The sequence below is a fragment of the Camelina sativa genome, chromosome 2, assembly GCF_000633955.1.
Source record: "Camelina sativa cultivar DH55 chromosome 2, Cs, whole genome shotgun sequence".
NCBI classification, from domain to species: Eukaryota; Viridiplantae; Streptophyta; class Magnoliopsida; order Brassicales; family Brassicaceae; genus Camelina; species Camelina sativa.
This window is the reverse complement of record NC_025686.1, coordinates 27,590,965-27,612,616: the sequence shown is the minus strand read 5'-3', so window position 1 is coordinate 27,612,616 and position 21,652 is coordinate 27,590,965. Positions and strand designations below refer to the sequence as shown.

Here is a 21,652-nt window from a genome sequence, read left to right as displayed (position 1 = left end):
TCAAGTTTACTCTTGCGCCATTAGACCAAAAAGAAGTTCGTGCAATGCAAGCAAAATCAAAGGTATGTGCTAATACACGGTTTAGTTGCTATGTTGATAAGTCCTATTTTCCTCCAATCACGGATATGATGCACTTGTCTTTGCCAAAAGACCCACTTTCAGATTTTGGAGCTAAAAAGGAGCAACTTATAACACCCCATGGTGTATCTATCATGGTGAACCACACGCCTACACTAGAGTTGAATGCTGCAAAAGGAGTCTACCACTCAATGCTGCTCCAAGATGAACCACCTGATGCACCAATCCGCCATCAAACAAAGCAATACCAAGGTAAGACTTTAGAGTCCCAAAACCGCATGAAAGCTAACTTGCTTTCTCTTGGTGCAGATAAAATAGTTTCGAGGTCGAAACTCATTCAAGGGGGAGGGGATGATGTAAGAACGGAAGCTGAATTACCGGCTGTAGCAGTGGCTGAAGTACTACGTGACCGACTTCTTGATGTACAACCTGAAGAACTTCCCAATAAACTGTCTGAAGTACTTTTTGGAGAGAACCAGCTTGTACCAGTTGAGGAGAACTACGATATCCTTCCTATATGTACAAGAATCAGAGTCAAACATACTTTGGAGCTGACCACTGGAACTAGAAGTGATGCGGACCTTCAACGGGCTGAAAGATCATATCGTTGGAATGGAACCGTTGCACTCTTTTTCCCTTATCTAGGGTTTTTCCCAATGGGTTTACCTAGAAAGGTTTTTAATGAGGCAACCTCCTTCCACATATCTTCCTACACATATTCCAATGTGGAAGATCAAAGAAAGCCACCCTTGTTTCGAGCTAGTTCAAGGCATGGTTCAGGGAGCCCTTCCGCAAGTCAATCCTCACTCAAAATGGACCTTTCCATAAATGGCTCAAACCAAAGCATCCTTTGGCGTCCTGGAGAGCTTCTATATCACTTGGAGACTTCACCACACATCTTAGGATGCACCCCACCTCACTTGATTAGGCGGATCAAGTTAAACTGCAACTTTCCTTATTTGGATCTGTTTGTCTTTATGACACATCGGTCTTTTCCTTATTCAATGGTACGCCTTTGTGAGACTCTCAAGAGCATCCAGAAGCTTCCTAGAATGTATCTAAACGTCCCAAGAAACCACAACTTCAGCCCCAAGTTATCAAGACTCAAGGAGCATCACAGCTTTCCCAATGTGGCCGATATTCTCATTCAATTCCCAAGATCATGATTTTCATTAATTATTGTGATTTCTTTCTTTATTCTAGCATTTAGAAGTTGTACTCGAGCCCCTTTATAAGCTCTATCACTTTGTATTTTGGGAGACACGTTTTTGCATAATAAGAAATTTCAGTTTGCTTCAACACCTTGTGTTTTGAATCAAATCCTTGTTCCTGCGAGTTCTAGGTAGTTTGTGGAATCAAACGACTTAGGTTTCGTGTAGAGTCTCTGATCCTTGCGAGGAATAGCCCTTGGATCATATTCTCTATCCCTCGGTGTTGTGGAATCAGCATCAAACCGGTTACTCTCCATCAGATCGCTTCCGCCCAAGCTTCTAAGTCTTTGAGTCCGTGAGTCTTGTCTTGGTGGATTCTGAGGCTTGTATCAAAAGTTGATGTGGATTTTTTTTTGTTTTTTTTGGAGAAAGAATTGTAGGTGATGTGATTTTTTGGGGGGAATTATAAGAAAGTAGAAGGAATGCGCTGTAAAGAGTTGCGATGAAGTGAGATATGAGAGTGTGATTACATGTAAAGAAGCTTATTCGACGTCGTTGGTTTAGTGTGTGTTTCTTATCACTTTCCTATCTTTTCTTTTTCTGTCGACGCATTATGGAGCTAACACGTTTCGATCCTTTGTTTCCCATGTATTATTATTGTAAGCTTTAGTTTCCTATAAACTATGAAATTCTATTAGAGTAAAACCAAAATCTGATAGTTTCATCAGTTTNACCAAAAAAAGTCTGTTTTCGTCTGTTTTATTGCTTGAATTTTATAAAATTGAAAAAAAATCATAAAAATTATTTTCCTTCTGTTTTAGCTTATATAAAGTCTTAAANCGCATTATGGAGCTAACACGTTTCGATCCTTTGTTTCCCATGTATTATTATTGTAAGCTTTAGTTTCCTATAAACTATGAAATTCTATTAGAGTAAAACCAAAATCTGATAGTTTCATCAGTTTTATAAATGATAATATCACCGTATTTTAACTCGAAATCTGCTGGAGCAAGAACTAAATATCTATCATCAACTCGAAAAAGTTTATAATTATTGAAAAAAACATGCACACAAATAATAGAAAAGAATATCGAAAATCATAGCAGAAAATATATTCAAGCAAAAAAAAAAAACGTACATATATTCTTTACCAACAGTTTTAAGAAATAAATATTCGTGGACCATAACAGTTCCATATCACGTGGAATAGGAAAAAAATATACGACATGATATAAAAGAATTGTATTCCATCTATAGCGAAGAACTCTATTATGTGAAACAATACCTATTTGGAATCAAACTTGGTAGAATCCGTATACAAATATATCATTTACAAATAATTCTATTGTATTTATTTTTTACATTTATATCTCTTTGAACTTAAAAATAACTTTCGGTGTGTATTAATCAGTTTAATTCTGAATATTTATGAATTAAGAAGTAGAGAAGAGAAAAAAAAAAAAAAAAGAAAGAACAAAGACAGGTAAACGGAAACAACTGCCAAAGCCTAACGGTATCGCTGCCTTAAAGAAAAAACGGTTACTTTCGGTCGTGGATATGGGCCCACTTTCCCACGGCTTTCCTACGCTTTCTGACTCACTTCCTTCATGGCCCACTGGCCCATAACCATTATTTTAGATTAGTATTTTTTATAAATACAAAATTTAAAGTTTTAAGTTTAATCAAAACAGATTGTTTTTTTTTCGTTAGTGGATTGAACAAGAAGACAAACAAACTTTAAGTATACAATCATCATATCAATTAAGCAGTAATACCAAATCTTTAATACATAATGTATATTTAACTAATGGCTTTTTAAGATGTTATTTTTCCCTCTTGTTAATTCTATCATATATTTTTAAAAAGAAACTTGCAAGAGAATGGAAAATGAATTGCCACTTATTGTCGGCCCACACATACACTGCTAAAAGAGAAAGAAAAAAAGTATATTGAAAAGAAAAGGTATGATTCTTTTGTCATTATATGATGAGTCGCTTTTTTTCTTGCTTCGTATATCATTTGCTTTATAAAATAACCTTGCTTTTGAGTAAATATATATAATATATGAAATTTCATTTACTATAACAAAAGGAAAAAAAAAAGTTTTTTAAAAAATCAGAACCCAAATATCTATAAAACCCGTAGTAAAAAAATTATAATCATTAATAACCATACAGTAATTACCCCTTATCCCTTTGGGTATAATTAGGGATGATGACAATCCAATGCAATGATAAAACATCGATACATTCCGCAATCCGCATTATCAACCAAATTACTTTATATTGTGGCTTATCCTATAATAAATTTTTAAAACTAAACTGGCAAATGCTTCCACAATGTTATTTACTATTTTGTTGTTGTTATTATAGTTTGTCTTTTTCATTTTATCCCTATACACTAAAAAGGAAAATTATCGACTTATCGTATATGCTTTTTGTTATCGACTTATCTTGTGATGACTGATGAGGCATCTCTAGTTTCTAACAAGTCTAAAGCTTCCATATCTTTATTTTTTTCTGTTTTGAAAACAAGCTCCCATATCTTCAAAGAACCTTATCTCATGATCAGAAGTAACATTTTTTAACCATAGTAGATGGAAAATAATGAAGTTAGATATATAATTAATTAATGTAAGTAGGTAGTGTCTTTAACTAATATTATAAGAATACAAATATAACCATTCTACCTTTAAGAATCTGAAGACGGCGTGATATATCTGAAATTAAAGAGACAATCTAGCATTACCACGCCCAAATCCGCATGGTCTTGCAAAAGTATTTGAAAAAGCTAGCATCTAATTTTCTTTAAGCCATCAGAATATTCGAAGAAAATCATGAAAGTAATCTGAACAAACGAGAAGATTTGTTTATCTTAATTAAGGGTAGAAGTAGAACATTATAAATTTTCAAAGGTCGTTGCATATTAAGTATGCATTACAAGTGGGTGTCTTTAAAACGATATCAGATTCTGATTTGATGGAATCCTCAACGGTTCACAAATCACCTCTTCGAAACTATTTTCTTCTTTTTTTTTTTAATAAAGAAAAACATTTAGAAAGGCATTCGAATATAATTTAATCAAATCTGATGTGTGCTTTGGGACAATTTAATATGGGCCGTGTAATTTGGTGGATGCACAGTTGCACACCCCAACTTGGTTTCAGTTGGAATATGCTCGGAGTTATATATATGATAACGAGTCCATATCGTAAATTTTTAAAAGGCATTCGAATATATATGATAACAAGTCCATATTGAAAATTTTATGCTCGGAGTTTCGAAATAAGAAACTCGTTTGGTGAATAAACTAATGTTTTCTGTTGACAAACAATTAATATCTTAAGAGCATATTGTAAGTGCAAATCATAAGGAGCATATGCTTTGACAAAAATTTGGCATATGCGATGTTTATTATAACTAATAATTTTTTGGGCAATATGCTATGTTTATAATTTTTTTTTTTCAAAATTGATCTATTTAATAAGACATTAAAACTATTATCATAAAGTCCAAAACAAAACCCAAATTCTGATCTGGGTTATTAATATAAGCCCAATTTAATTTAAGAAATTGGGATACAGTTGACAAAAAAAAAGGATAATTGATTTAAAAGGACATTTTTTCTTCAATTTGTCCCACTATGCTTTTTTTATTTTTAAGTTTGATAGAGTAGGTTTTAGAATACAGAAAAACTCAATTATACCCTTAATAACTCTATTATACTCTTAATTGTAGAAAAAACCAAAATTTCTTTTTTCTGTATTTTTTTTTTGTATACTTCCTATATTTAATCAAAAAATCAATTATCCCTTTTAAATCCATTTCCTCATTTTTGTATACTTTTTAATTTCTTTTTGTATATTTTTTTACTACTCGCCTACCAAAAAGAAAAAATATCTCGACATTATTCTCTCTCTCAGACGATATCGATCAATATTGTAACCCACCGGCGAGAATTGACTCCGGTAGCTTCTCCCACCGGCGAGGATCGACGACTCCGGCAGCTTCTCCCACCGGCGACGACTCCATTCATTTTGGCCGATACATTTCTATACACCACATGTTACATAGATTTGCAATATACTGCAAAATGAACTCTTGAATGAAATTTAGGTTGGAAAATGTTGAAAAACCTTGAACAAAATCGATTAAAAATGGGGTTTAATGTTTTCAGAACACGTTTTCTAAACATGTTAGAACGTAATCTTAAGAATATATTTGATTAGGCATAATTTCGGGATTACGTAAATATTGTTTCCTTAAATTTCGGATTCAGTTTCCTTGTCTAACATAGTGTAGAATATACTTTCTAAATTATGAAGAACATAGAGGAAAGTGTAGAATTAGTGTTCTAATTTTCGCAGGACACATGATAAAATGTAGATTTCATATTCTGACTTCAGTAGAATATGTATAAAGTGAAGAAAACAAATTCTAAAATTTGTAGAATATAGAGTTATGTGTAGAATATATATTCTAATTTCTGTAGAAGACATACAAAATCCGACTTCTAAAAGTTTTAGAAGATATATTTATTCTAAAGTTTTCAGAACAAGTAGAGTGCGAAGAATTTGTAATCTACATTATTTAGAACATGTACAGTATGTAGAATTTATAATCTAATATCTTCAGAATATATACAATTAGTAGAACATGTATTCTAAATATTGCAGAATAATTTTTTTTCAATGTTAAAACACCAAATTTTCATCAAAAACACCTTATGGTAACCTCTTTCTTATTTCTACAATTTGTTTTTAGGTGATTGAAATTTTAAAATTGCTTAAAAGTTAGTTTCATTTTTTTAAAGGGTAATTTAGGCATAGTGGCAAATTTAGCGTAGAAGGCATAATGGGACAAATTGAAGAAAAAATGTCCTTTTAAATCAATTTTCCCAAAAAAAAAACTATTTGTCGGAAAAAATCAAACAAGTCATTTAGTTCCAACTGTATATAGCTACACTATCGGAATATCCACAATTCCACATAAACTATTAATAACTGTATTAATCTTCGCTTAAGCGAACAAGTAAAAGATTTACAATAAATTTCAACGTTTACAACATTCTTCTATTTCATACAGTTTAGTTCTACGAAAACCAAAAAGAGACGATGTCACGGAGCAGCTCTACCGTCCTCCTCAGTCTCCTCCTCCTCACCGCCATCGCAATCGCTCTCGCCGTAAGTCTCGTCCTTGCAAAATGCAAATACGCACTAACGCACACACAAATTACATTTTAATGATATTGATGTGTTATATGTAATTAGTTGGACAATGATGAAGACAAGTGCGTGTTCACGGTTTACATACGAACCGGTACGGCATGGAAAGCCGGTACAGACTCGGTCATGAGCCTCCGTGTTTACGACAGTTACGGTCAAAACGCGGTTATCTCCGATTTGGTGTCATGGGGAGGTTTAATGGGTCCATTTCACGACTATTTCGAGAGGGGCAACCTCGACATTTTCAGCGGTTTAGGTTCTTGTCTCTCAGGTCCGGTTTGTGCGATGAACCTGACATCCGATGGCTCTGGTGATCATCACGGTTGGTATTGCAATTACGTGGAAGTTACGATGAGTGAGAGCCGTCGGAAGAAAAGTTGTTCTCAGGAGAAGTTTAAAGTGGAACAATGGCTGGCTCGTGATGCTTCTCCGTATGAGCTGTCGGCTCTTAGAAATCATTGTTCGGACTTTGTCAAGAATCAGCGAGTCGTTATTCCCACGTTGATGTAATGCGTGATTATTAATTATTTATAACTTTGGGGTCAAAATGTGATGTTTCCGTGTGTGATTGAGAATTTGTGGGTTTTTTTTTTTCTCTCTCTCTAATAAAAAACATAAAAACGAATGTGTTATTGTACTACAATGCTTGACATTTTGAGTGATCAATGTAGTATATATTATAGGAGACGAACATGGAGAGCATGTTACATACATACAATATATTTGTAATTACTAGAGTGTTTTGAGAAATAGCAGTACATAGGAGTTATTCACGATTTTGGTATTGCAATAATCTCATGTTAGAAATCCTAACTGTTGATTTTTTTTGGTATGGGGTACATTGGTCGAGGTCCACTGTAAAGCCAAGTTTTAGGAGTCGAACACTCCAGTGCAAAGACCGGCATAGGTAGCTGTAACCACTTGCCTAGTCTAGGCATAGGAAAACTTTGGTATGTATTTTTTTTTTTTTGGTTTGTTACCATAGACAAATGTTTGATTGTTGTAAAGCTAAATACAGTATTCCCCACAATCTCATTCCTATACAAACAATTGAATCCATCCAAACCCAAAAATATAAAAATTAAAGAATCCACACAATTTTGTCATTTAGTTGTCCCTCGCCGAATAAAATCGAATATGCAATATTCCGGCCATTTTTTTTTCTCAGTCCTGCATATATATTATCCCTCACGGTGATTGATCTTTAATATCACCGCCAAAATTCTCAAGAGTCTTGTCCACGGCGTTTCATTAGTTGTTGTTGAGCTTCTGATAATCCTCTTGTAACTTGCTCATCCTCCGGCGTCTCTTTCCTCAATATCTCATAATCTCCCACCGCCAATTCCCACTTTCCGATCTGCACCCGAAATTATTTATAATTACACAAAAGTCCCAAAATTTTCTCATTCCTTTCAAATTGACCCCACTAGTTTTAATTGTTACCTTAGAGTTACAATCGGCTCTTCTGAGTCGAGCCTTGCCGTATCCCGGACGTACGGATAGTGCCGCCGTGCAGTCCTCGACAGCTTTATCGAATTGACCCAATTTTGTCCGGCAAGCCGCGCGGTTACAGAGCAAAACGGAGTTTCGCGGATCGTTGTCTAATCCTTCGCCGTAAGCGGCGCAAGCCTCCTGGTACCGCCCGGCTTTAAACAGCTCGTTTCCTCTGAACCTAGCTTCCGCAACCGCATGTGCTCGCCGTGATACCATGATCACCTCTCGGTTGTTCCCGTCCAGCTTGCCGGCGCGTTGGATCGCCTCCACCGCCTCGTCGAATCTGATTATAAAACCAAACATTAAACCAGGATTTTCAAATTGAAAGATTTAGTACCGGGATTCATACAATAAAACCAGTAATAAACCGGGATTTCTAAATAAACAGTATATAGATTTATCTGGTTATTACAAGAAAACCAAAACTTGTAACAGTAAACCGATACTTCAAATGTGAGACCGGTACTGGTTACTATCATAAGCCAAGAACAACAACTGTAGAGAAGAAGAAAATAAAACAAACCTGCCAGAGGCTAAGTGAACCTGAGCACGGACGACCAAGAAACCAGCATAACCAACGGGTCCATAGTACCTAGTACTGGTATCCACATCGAAAACAGGACATCTAGACAAAGCTTCATCAGCTTCTTGATGTCTATGCGTCTTCAACAAGGCTTCTGCTAGCAATGCATATACTTGTGGGGCTGCATCAGCTCCTGCAGAGATTGTTTTATTTGTCTCTGTGATCAAACCATTCCAATCTCGTAGTCTCTTAGCTTCTGTGCACTTGTTGAGTTTTGTTTGTACAGTTTTCGCCTTTGCAATGTCTTCAGTATCAGCCTCTGGACCAGAATGCTTAAAATGATATATTGATTTCTCCACCTCTCCTAACCTATAGGAATTTTGTAAGGTTTATTATATAGTGTTTATAATATACAAAAAAAGAGTTATGATTTGTGAGGTTTTTTGGCTTACCTGAGGTACAAGTTACCCAACCGATGATGTGCTCTATGGTAATGAGGCTCAATTCTGATTGCTTCTCTGCATTCAAAAACCGCATCAAGAATTCTCCCGAGTGCTGTCAAAGCTGCAGTCTTGTTGCTACGATAAGCAGCTGTATTGGGATCAATCGCAATGGCTGCATCATACAATGCTAACGCCTCTGCGAAATTCCCATTCTTGTAATCTTCATTCCCCATGATCTTCAACGTTTCTGGATCCATCCTTGTTGAGATTGCTCTACACAAAGATCCTGATTGATCTTGACTTTTTGTTGCAGCGGCCGACATCGTAGTCCTCTTTACGCCATATCCATTGTTATTACCGTAATGTACACCCGCCGTAACTGGTCCTGTCTGATTCAAATTGCCAAGGTTTCCATATAACATTATATTGCTAGAAGATGCACGAACCAATCCATTGGCTCCTCTTGCTTTCTGATGATCGGTGATCATGCTTTCAAGCTCACCCGATAAACCAATGGCTTCTCTCGGCACTTTCCTCTGTCCTCCTCCTCGGTATGGATCAACGCTATTACTATTGTTGTTATAACTACTCCTTTGTTGTTGTTGTTGTTGATGACTCTCGTAGCTCCCTAATTGATGGTTATTAGGGTATTGATTTGCCGAGGGTTTTGATGCAACTACGGATCTCTGGTTCTGGATCTTGTGATTCTGGACTGGCTTGGCGGAAACCTTCTTGTGATCATCGCGAGGCTTCTTTAACGCGGTTCCTGGAGATTTAGTGAATTGAATGTTGCTTGTGGCGGTCGCAGCCGTAGATGTGCTTTTCTGGCTACCGTTATCGGCTGCGGTAGATTTCTTGGGCCACAAGCCACGTCTACCAAACATTACAGTCAATAAACCACAACCTGATCTTCTTCTCTCCGCCGCAGCGGCCACCATGTTCTCCTCCATCTCAAGAACCGGCCTTGGAATTCTTAAACCCTATCCCTCCCAAAAGAACAATTAAATCAAGATTCAGAAATAAAAGAAAAAGAAGAAGACGATGGTGAGACTTGAAACAAAGAGATTAATGGCGATGAGAAGATAGAGATCTCATGTTTTTAAAAAGAGGAATAGAGGAGAAAGATGTGATTAGGCTTTTCTCGGCCGGACGGTAAAGAGGAACGAAGATTCTTCCGTTTCGTGTTTTTTTGTATTGGTGTGTCATTAATTTTATATTAAGTGTCATCATGATTTTTTGGTTTTACTATATGGAAAGGAAAAATTAAAAAAAAGTTAGGTGAAAAAAGAAAGGAAAAGAAACGACTGGATTACTATATGTTTATGCATTTTTTGTTATTCGATGTCAAAATGAGTTGGTAGTGAGTTTGAAAAATTGATGACAATTCATTATTGGTTAAATTCACCACAACTCTAATTCTGTTTTTCATTTTTTTTCTCTCTGTCAACTCTTTACTCTTTTTGTTTGTTTGTTTTTTTGAAGAAAAAAGAAAAGAAACTATGGTTGTTGCGTGCTGACTCGGTCGTGTAAGAGAGAGAGGGAATATTTAGAATGAGAGTGGGAGATTTGTCCGTAAATTAATCCGTGTTTTTCTCCAATTTATTCCACATTTAGATTTTATGGAGAGCACGTCTTTTCCTTTTATGCACCAAAACGTGTTTGATGATCTTTTCTAAAATGTTATATACTTCTATATATATAAAAAGTTAACTTTTCTATTTTATTTTCCCTCCACATCACCATCTACCTAAGGAATGTTATATATATTTTTTTCACTAAAAAGTACAATTTTAAATATTTATTTATTTCATATTTATTACTTATAATGAATAATAGCAATCAATAAATAAAAAACAAGTTAAGTAAACTTAATTAAATTTTAGGTAGTAAACCAATAATATAAATTTGTTTTAGTAAATAATATAAATAACTATATAAAAATGGATTAAGTAACATAAATGAAAATTTTAATATAGTAATAATAATACTATGACAGTATACTATGAATTTATTTTAGTAATAGTGTTATTACTAAAAATTATCATATTTCAAAAAATTAGAATGGATTAATGAGTTTTAAAATCGAAGTAAGATTGTAAGGCATAGTGGAGTAAAAAAAAATTTATGGAATTGTATCTATAAAATTATAAATAAAATTGAATCGAAACATTAGTTTTAAGAAACATATTCTACAAAGATTTAGTATTAAATTTTACTTAATAAAAAAAGATTAATTACTCAAACTTAATTTAAAATTTTTGATCTAAAACAAAGACATTATAAGGGTCACACTTTTTTGGGAAAACTACGAAAAATAATTTTGAAAAATAATTCATCTAAAAAAAATTAATGGTCTCAACTTATAGAACAAATGATATGAAAGTGTTACAAAAGTGGCATGTGATTTGTGTAACATATCTCATAAAGCATATCATCAACAAGCGCCACAATTCTATAATATGATAAAAAAAAAAAATATATATATATATATATATATATATATATATAACAAATTTGAGATTTCATCAATTTTATCAAATACTTTTAACATAAAACACTGGCAGAAACAACATATATAAAGTACACTATAGTTTTTTAGAAGACAAAGCTAAGGTTGAATTACAAAATTAATATCTGAAACTAACATATGAGATTTTACAAAAATATATAACTTAGATTAGTGAACGGATATTTATTGTCGGGTTTAACCGTTTCACCATCTAAGCATTCTTGAGCTCAGATCTAAGTATTCATTGTCAATGTACACTATGTTTTGTCTGGTTTCCATTTTTGCAGTTAGTGGATTAGACCACTTATTATTTACTGTTCATCAAACAAAATCTACACTTGCAGTCTAAAAAAACATAAACGCAACGGACCAACTACAGACCCTTTTTGCATACAAATAAAACTAGAATGTATATCCACACAAAAACAAAACGGTCTAATTTATATACGAATTTGTCCGTCCCAACCGCAATTACCAGACTTTTAATGTGTATATAAATATATACTCAAAAGTTTGAATGATCATATCTGAGCTGAAAATTTTATATTGATAGCAAATATAACAAATTTTAGTATCAATAAAAAAAGAGACACGTATTGAACATTAAATTTTTATTGCATTGCATATAAAGAGAGAAAGCATTAACATATATGACCGGTCCGGTCCGGACTGCGTCTTGTTCAAGCTAGACACTCTCAGTTCTATCGACAGGAATACCGAACAAATGCCTAGACTTCATTCTCAGAATGGCACCAGCCGGATTAAGTCCTTTAGGACATGTGGCCGTACAGTTCTTGATTGTTCTGCATCTATATACTTTGGTTTCATTCTCTGTTATCGCCTGAAGCCTCTCTTGTGTAAACTCATCGCGGCTGCGATAAACATAGAAAAACGAAAATGAAGTCAATGGACCTGAATTTAATTTAGACCGTTTAACTGCAAGTTTTATACCTGTCGCTGATCCAACGGTACGCTTGTAGTAATGCCGCGGGTCCTGGAAACTCCTCAGGGTTCCACCAGTAAGAAGGACATGATGTGGTACAACACGCGCACAATATGCATTCGTATAGCCCATCTAGTTTCTTCCGGTCATTTGGTGACTGCCGGTGTTCGCGTCCGTCTTTTGGCGGCTCCCTCGTCTTTAGCCACGGCTCCATTGATCTATAATTTCAAAGACACAACACAGTATAGTCCCAACATGCGTTACGTTTATGTAGAGAAAAAATTTAAAAGTATATACTAAGCAAATTCCTCATAAAAAATATATACTACATTATTTCGTATATGTTTTTAATTTGTCTCACATTTTCCACAAATTTGCGTCAACAAATCCAAAGACCAAGATCGATTAGAGATTCTAGAAAGTAGCTTCACTTACTTGTATTGTTGGTAAAAATTAGTGAGGTCGACGACTAGGTCTTTGATGACGTACATGTGAGGCAATGGAGTAATTATGGTGGGCTTCGACGTGTTGGGGTTTATGGGTTTGAGACATGCGACAGTATTGGTACCATCAATATTCATCGAGCAAGATCCACATATACCTTCTCTGCATGACCTTCTGTAACTCAAACTCGCATCTTCCTCTGCTTTTATCTTCTGCAACACGTCCAAAACCTATAGCAAGTGCAACACATATCAAAATGAATACTAATCCTATGGAATTTGATCAAAACAATTTTTTAGTTAAGTACCATGGGACCACAAGTGGAAAGATCAACGAAGAAAGATTGAAGAAATGGTTTGGAGTTAGGCTTATCAGGATTCCATCTGTAAATCTTGAACTCCTTCTTAACTTCTTTGTGTTGGCCTGTTGGATAAAATAAATCAACGATAAAGAATTGACCATTCTATATAGCTTTAGAGTTTAGTCATACCTTCTTTGTCTTTTGTTATTTCATGGGATTTTAGAGTATCTTTGGATAAATCTTGAGCCGCTTTATGGCCTTTTAAGATCGGAAAATCTCCACCGCCACCGCTTAAGCTACTGCTCAAACGTACTTTCACTGCTGTTGGACTGCAGATCCTCTGTCGCAGAATACGCAACACAGTCGACATTTTCTGTTTGCTTTTGATCAAAAGCTGTTTGATTTGATCAATCGCACGGAATTCGTTTCCATCAATGTGAGCAAGGAAAACAGAGACACACGGTGCATGGCGATATCGACACGTGGACAGCCTAGAGGATGTTGTTCAATGGCACGTGTGCGACAACGTGTTCGAGTACAAACTAAGCCCATTAAGATAAAGCCCAGTAATAATCTTAAATGATTTAGGCTTGAGGACCGGGTCTCGTATCGGTCGGATTGAGATGTGGTCCTCTTTAACTCTTAAAGACCCCCGTTACTTGAGGATTTTGACAAATGACAAATACTACTAAGGTCTTTAGTCTTTGTTGTGTGTTTGTTTGAAAACAAGGAGCATTGTCAATATGCATCGGATCGTGAGCTTTTACTATAACCAACAAAAACCAGACAAAGAGTGTATTGCAACAGAGAAAGTCAACGATCTAAATTTTAATCTTGAAAGAGAGGTGACACGTGGCATGTCCTCTTTGTCTGGAGCAGGACCACTACCTTTGACCAATCCTTCTTCATTGAAGATACATACTCACTTCTGTTTTGAATCTGCTCGTCTGCTTGTTTGAAATTTCATCGTACATAATGAATGTATATCGATACAATTGGTGTAATTTTTCAGTTAAACTATTGGTAAATTATATAGCAGATCTTGTTTATATACTACGTACTACAGCTGATTTGAATATAATTTGTTGAATTGGTCTCACGTGATTCGTAATTATATCAGCTATCATTAACAGTAACATACTATAACAATAACACTGATGTGCTCACGAAAAGTTATACTAATTTTTTTATTACAAATTAATTATCGCGTCGTCTCCAAACACCTTGTCTCATTTAGCTAGCTCTAGCTATAGTACTCGCAACTCGCCAAAAATTTAAAAAAAAAAAAAAAAACATATCAGGAAAAATAAAGTTATAAAATAGATATTGTATGATCTTAAATGTACTTAATATTCTGTAAATTTAGATATTATGATATCAAGTGTGCAATCTAGGCGATTGATTGGATGTCAAAGAATAAAAACCAGTGAGGAAACCAACAAAACCTAACGGACAAAACAAAATATATTCTTATAAGTGGAAGCTAGGAATATAGTTTTTTTTTTTTTTTTGCGTGAACAAAATAGTATAATTATATTTTGCTTAACTGTGGGCGACAGCTTATACATTCTCTTAAAAAGGAAAAACAAAAACATATACTTAACGTATACGTAAATAATTATTAGAAAATATAATCCTATATATATAGCCATTGTAGTTTTCATTTGTAGACTTGTAGTAGTGGGCAATTGTCGCTATAAAAAACAACAGTTATATAGATTTTACCTGGGGGAATTCAATATGGAATCAACAAGGCTATTATGGTTAAGAACTTTTTCGATAATATAATAAAAAAATTACGGTTCAAATTTTAGGGAAAACACATAACAGATCAACCATCACTGAAAGGTGAAAGCTAAACATGGATTAATTATATCTCAATAATACATTTATGTTTAATCCTGGGTAAAAAGCTTGAGATAAATAAAAAATTTAGACATGTGTTAGCACCGGTCAATATCAACTATCTTTGTATTAATTAATAATTTTTAGGGGACCATGCATAATAAGGTAACCTGTAACAGTGTCATGGGTTATGTTAAGTGTATTTAAATTGCGATATTATGGAGGGAAGGGTCTAATCAAATCTAATACTATCTCTTTTGACATGTCACGAAATCTTTATGAAAACTGTCCCTACAGCCACCGTTTCTGTATGTATATGTAAATTATGTATATTGCTTTCGTATATAGGTATATTTTTTTCAGTCTCGTCAGAAGTTATTATCATCATTCCAACTTCCAAACATTTTTGTTGTTTACTCTTTTTTTTTATATACTATAATAGAATATATACTTTGTATTAAAAAATATTCAACGGTTAGTATGGGTTAACTAGTTTAATTTGTTAAAGCAATCCAATAAACGGGATACAATTAGGTGAGTGATTTGATAGCTCTATCGCCACAAAAGTAAAGTTTATGGTCCGATTCAGATGTAACCTAACATTTTATGTTAAAACTGTATATATGTCGTGTGTGTGATGTTGTTGCCTCTAATCTCATATTAATTTAACTTTTGATAGAATTATATTTTATTCCATATCAAAGCTCGTTCTATAACGTAACTAGGTACTGAAAACCCCGATATGTTTCAGTCAATCTACATGGTCAACCAAACCATCGGACTACTTACTAAAATATGTAGTTGGGATGTTATAAAACTTCTATATGGTATTTTATACTCCCAACTACAAATTGTAAACACGTTTAAAGTAACGTTGGCACCGGAATAATAAATCTAGAAAGTGATTACTCAAGACAACATGTTTTGTCTGTTGACATATATTCATCAATAATGTGTTTAAGTTTAACCAAAAAAAAAATCATTCAATATAGAAATTCGTTAGAACGTCGATAATACTATATAGTTTGATTATAAAAATCTTATTTTATAAAGTTAAGCACTAATAAATAAAGTTTTTTTTTCAAACAAATAAAAGGTACGTGGAGATGTTAGATCTCGGGATTTCACTCGAAGATATGGTCTTAAAAAAGGCAAATATAGGCAAGTAGACAACAGCTATGAAATAGTACGACAATGACCTCAACAAGTACACAGCCACCTCTAATTTATCTATAAAATTAACATAATAAGGTTGTGAATGGTTGCGGTTGGGGCAGACAAATCTATCTGCGGATCAAATCGTTTTTTGTTTACCATTCATTGTGTTTAGTCCGCAGTAGTGCGGTCTACAGAAAATAGAAACAAGACCGCAGCGGACCAACTGCGGACCGTTTTTCTCTACAAATAGAGTTAGACCGCAGCGGTCTATTGTCCACACTTAAAACAGAGCGGTCTGGTCCGCAGACGAATTTGTCCGCCCCGACCGCAGTTACCATTCACACTCTAAATAACTAAATCCGTTGTAAAAGAATAAATTTTCTTTTGAAAAATCTGCTGTTTTCGGGAAAAATTACAGTATTGAAACATAGATAAATAACATTAACACAAAACTGTATACTTTATTTGAATTATAAAAGAATTCATCGGCTGTATACAAAAAAAAAAAAAAAAAAAAAAAACTGGTTAATATTTTTAGAAACTAAAAGTACAGAGAAAAGGCTTCTTTGAAATTTCTTTTGNTTTTTTTTTTGTTTGTAAGGGAAAAAGTTTGCTGGATTTGCACCTTTGACTGTAGTTCGTAGGTGTGCGGTTGAATTATCCCCAAATTATCTATCTTGTTTAGAGAAGATGTCGCATACAAATAATAATATAGAGGACCTACCATTCCAAAACAAAATTGAAATTAAGATTTAATTGATATGATTATTATCAATTAATTTGAAAATTATATCTAAACTAACCTTTTTGCCAAACATAAAAACCGACTAATTTTTCAACGGGGTACAATCTACTGAATATCTCACCAATAGAAACTTATATTTATTTCCAGACATTACAGAATAAGAATGAACAAAAAAAAATACGATTAAATTAGAAATGCGAAAAAAAAAATTCAGGAAAAATACACATAATTAATCGGGTCTCACCGGTTATTGACTCGGTCAAAGGCTGTGCTCTCTTTGACAACTTCTGTTACATGTCTTTGTGTAAAACAATACCAAAACTAGAAGATACCCCGTGCTTTAAGCACGGATCAACATTTTTAAAAAAATTTATAATATACAATAAAAGTTATTGTTATATATTTTTAAAAAAGTTATTTTGTTTGAGATAATATTTATTTTTAATTTTTCTGTAAATCTTTTAGTCTATTTGAATACTAAGTATTTTGGAATATTATAATATTTTATTTTTGACGTATATTACAGTTTTATATTGTTTGTTTGTTGTATTTGCATCATTATTTTGTGAAATATAAAGTAGTAAATTTAATATTATAATTGTGAGAAAATAAAAATTATTAATTTATCATCTATATAAATTTAGTTTTACCAACCTGCCAATATGGAAATTAAAACATATATTTTTCATAGATTGATTAATATATCTTCGTTTTAAAAAATTCAAATCACAACATATATAGTTAAAATTTATTTAAATTAATTAATTAAGCTTAATTAAAGTTTTCTAATGGCAATTGAATGTAATTTTTTATCCATTTTAAGGTTAGTTTTATATTTGTACTTTCCAATTAATATAGTAGTATGTTGCTATTTCACATGTAATTACGCATCTACGATCGATAGTTTAATACTAGCCTCTCGTTAAAATTCTACTTTAGGAACACCTAGGCACAAATAATTCTCTTACATCTAAACATATGTTTTACATGTAATTTTTTTTTCAAACACAAAAGTATGAGAAGAAAATGAAAGAGTTGTTATCAAAAAACGAAAAAAAAAGAAAGGAGTTTTTTATTTTACGACTGTTACCATTTGTTTGTGTATAGAAAATACTATTAAATACTATATTTTTGTATAACGTTCTAATTTGTAAAACCCGATTAAATATTTAAATTCATCAGACGCTCCAATAATCAAATAATATAAATATTTTTCCTATTAGTCAATATTTGTTAACCCCGTCTACAATTCCTCTTATTCCATTCACATACGAAAACAACATTTCGAAGCACTCATTAAAAGATACCAATGATAATGAAACTGATTATATAAGTTTAATATATAAACAAAATTTTGTCGATGCTATACTGTAGTCTCAACTCTCAAGGCGAATCACCTATTTTTTTAAGAACATTTTTTTATATATGTAAACATTAACAGGATTGCCATTTGAACAACCCATCTATGAAAAATTTAGGTAATTCAATAGTATTTATGTGATGTAGTAAACTATAGTAATTATTTTTGTTGTAGTTTTTTAAAGTTACCCTAATTTCAATGGGTTAACACGTAATAGGTGTGTCAATTACGAAATTAAAAACTAAAGAATCTTGTGAACGATCAAAATCTTTACTATCACCTCCTCTCTCTCTCTATCTCTCATCAGTCGAATTTTTTATACACCAAAATGTAATTAACCCTAGTTGCATGTTTCAAAGTTTCAAAGTTTCAAGTTTCAAAGTAAGGAAAAAAAGTGGGAACAAAAGGTAAATAGTGAAAAAAAGTTTTAGAGTTATATAAAAAGATTTTGTTTTTTAAATATAAAAAAGCTGTCCACTTTTTATTGGCTTTTTCTCTCCCACACAACCATCAATTCCTTTCACACTCTCCTCCTCTTTTGAGTTTCTCTACAACCCAAAAAATCATCATAACCTCCTCCTTCATCATACCCATTCTTCTCTCTCTCTCTAGCTATCTCTCAAGTCACAACCATCACCTATCCTTTCTCTCTCTATCTCTGCCATGGATTCCGGCAACAGTAGTAGCATGCAATCATCAAGCGGCGGTGGTGGTGGGGGAGATCAAGATGAGTACGACTCACGCGCCGATCAATCACTCTCTGCTTTATTCAACCACAACAACACAACCACCGTCTCCTCCAACATCGCCGTTCCAACACAGCTTGACTCTCTTATAGCTAACTATTTTAACACTTCTTGGTCAACGGATAATCCTCTCTGGTCATCAACGGCTACAAAACCCACCGATGATGGCTGCTCTAGACCAGTACCACCACCGATCTCATCAGAACCAGTCTTCTTCACAAACCCACTCCAACAAAATCTGAGAACAGTTCCAAACACAAACACAAACACAAACACAACTAGTCCCAGTTGTTCCGTCCCAACCGACAAGAAAAACGGTCTTGCGACAACACGGGATCCAAAGAAGAGATCTCGAGTCTCGAGACGAGCGCCTACGACTGTTTTGACCACCGACACATCCAACTTCAGAGCCATGGTTCAAGAATTCACCGGTAATCCTTCAACTCCTTTCACCGGATTATCATCGTCTTCTCCGTTTCCAAGATCAAGATTTGATCTCTTCGGTTCTTCTTCTTCCTCGAGACCCTTGAAACCCTTTCCTCACAAACTCATCTCTCCATCGACGGTGAATCATCATTACCTTCCTCCTTCAGAGTATCATCATCATCATCAACAACATCAGAATCTTCTCCTTAATATGAACACGCAAAACATCGCATACCCTTTTCTCAACAACCAATCTCCCAACAACCCTTTACCGGATCAGTCCCTTCTATGTGAAAAGTCGAAACCTTCGAGCTTGAGAACGAGTAATGGTTTTGGACACGTGGACGTTGGTACAAACTTTGAGGGGCTTCACAACATTATCGTCTCGTCGTCATCGATGACACAGCCAACCCTAAATAATACTAATAATATCCATGGATCAGACAAGAATACTGAAGCCGAGAATGATAATGATCTGTTAAGATCATCGGATGGTTACACAGCACCTGTTGCTTCTGGATCGGAGAATAATCTAGCGGCGGTGAGAAATGAAGGTATGGTGGAATTATCATGGATCTCTTCTTAGGATTAGTTGTTTATCTAACTTTTTTTACATTATGGTCGTATTTATTTTATTACTTACCATAATAAAAAAAAAAGTTTTAGAAATCTTAGCCAAAAACATATGATGAATATTGGAAACATTAATTAGTGTAATGGAAAGATTTTGGAATCATTTATCATGTTCTAAAGCTTCTATGGTCTCTAATTAACAATGACTTTTTACATATTCGAACAATGTTTTTTTTTGTATTTTCTTATAAATGTTATATATCGGCTTTATTCCTTTTATTGGACTGGATGTTTATATATGTGATTTTGAACGTCGGCTCATAGTGGCATGAGGTATCATAATCAATGGCTTCATAAGTATTGATATTTTTTTCCTTTTTTTTTGTCAACAAGTATTGATATATTTGTAAATACAATTTGAAATTTGAATTACAATTTTAAAAAAAGAAGCATGTGCCTATGGAGGCCGAATTAATCTTACAAGGGACCCAAAAAAGATGGCATGCATCTACTTTTGGCAAAGAAAAATGTTGAAAGTTTCTTGTTACTAGGGCTACGTATGAACCCTAAAACAGAAGCTTGGACTGTTACTAGAACATGAAACTGCAAATAACTCAAACTATGAAACATTATTAATTTATTTGCCTATATAAAGTAAATATGTAGCGAGAGAGTGATTGGTGGCGAGATCTAGGGAATCGTTAGCCGCCGCTTATCCTAATTTCATCATATTTATTTGAAACTCACATGACACTTCTCGATATATTCATTCTTTTTTTTTTCTTTTAATATTTTGTAGTAATACACATAAGCTAAATAATGGATGTAAGAAAATAAATAAAAAATCATAAGCGAATAATGTAAATTCATCGTCATTATAATCCAATACGTCATTTATCCCTTTCAAAGACATCCGATAGAAAAACAAACGTCATTCGATACGTCAGACCGTCATGTCTCGTAATTTCTTTAATTAATATAATTGTCGCCATTATTAAAAAAAAAAATCCATCAAACCAAACTTCGATGGTTACATCTATTGGGAGATTTCACGTTACTAATCAAAATTGCTTCACACAGACACAAAATCCAAACTGTTTATTTGATTATTATGACTTCTTCAGCTTCTTCTCCTTACATTGTTTGTGCTCTTACAGAAATGGGTTAATAATTGCTTAATAATGTAATAATGTTTTTGAACTCATCATCAGTCTCTTATACATTATTTCGTAATGCTCCATCATCATGGATGAAATCAATACCCATTTTCCCGCCAATTTATTTTACCAGTTTTGTTTTGTTTTTTTTTTAAGTTAAAACAATATGTCAGTTAGATTTGCGCTTTCTCCACTAAGACGTGAAACGGTAGCGTTTCGAGAAAGTAAGCTTATATATATGTATGTAAATTATTTTCATGTTACAAAAATCCTTTTGGCTGATATATATAACAAGATCTTCTTCTTCTATTATTTCTGGAGCTTGTGGGATATATATATATACTTGGTTTTATTTTCGCTTCGCTAACTCATAATATCTCTGCCATTATTCTCCACTTAGTTATTTTTTACACACGCTTTTAAAAAGAAAAAATAAAGAAGCAACTCAGAAAAAGGAAAAAACCTTTTTGATGTATCTATCAATTTATGAATTATGAATACAAATTTAATGATTGATATATAAATAAACATG

General features: G+C 33.6%; 4 protein-coding genes across 4 annotated transcripts; 2 read left to right on the top strand and 2 right to left on the bottom strand.

Annotated features, from left to right (window-relative positions):
• Window positions 6,331-6,963, top strand: LOC104757447 (PLAT domain-containing protein 3-like). The gene is made up of 2 exons (XM_010480192.1): window positions 6,331-6,411; window positions 6,499-6,963. The coding sequence occupies exons 1-2, from the start codon at window positions 6,343-6,345 to the stop codon at window positions 6,961-6,963; spliced, it is 534 nt and encodes a 177-aa protein (XP_010478494.1). The 5' UTR covers window positions 6,331-6,342.
• On the bottom strand, window positions 7,226-10,132 carry LOC104742853 (inactive TPR repeat-containing thioredoxin TTL3-like). The gene is made up of 4 exons (XM_010463917.2): window positions 8,923-10,132; window positions 8,471-8,839; window positions 7,897-8,230; window positions 7,226-7,810 (listed from the first exon to the last, which is right to left on the bottom strand). The coding sequence occupies exons 1-4, from the start codon at window positions 9,861-9,863 to the stop codon at window positions 7,679-7,681; spliced, it is 1,776 nt and encodes a 591-aa protein (XP_010462219.1). The 5' UTR covers window positions 9,864-10,132; the 3' UTR covers window positions 7,226-7,678.
• LOC104742847 (succinate dehydrogenase [ubiquinone] iron-sulfur subunit 3, mitochondrial-like) lies at window positions 11,973-13,531 on the bottom strand. The gene is made up of 5 exons (XM_010463904.2): window positions 13,300-13,531; window positions 13,117-13,232; window positions 12,801-13,039; window positions 12,374-12,583; window positions 11,973-12,294 (listed from the first exon to the last, which is right to left on the bottom strand). The coding sequence occupies exons 1-5, from the start codon at window positions 13,478-13,480 to the stop codon at window positions 12,108-12,110; spliced, it is 933 nt and encodes a 310-aa protein (XP_010462206.1). The 5' UTR covers window positions 13,481-13,531; the 3' UTR covers window positions 11,973-12,107.
• LOC104742836 (dual specificity protein kinase splA-like) lies at window positions 18,721-20,262 on the top strand. Its single transcript, XM_010463895.1, has one exon. It carries the CDS (start codon window positions 18,882-18,884, stop codon window positions 19,974-19,976), a length of 1,095 nt encoding a protein of 364 aa, XP_010462197.1. The 5' UTR covers window positions 18,721-18,881; the 3' UTR covers window positions 19,977-20,262.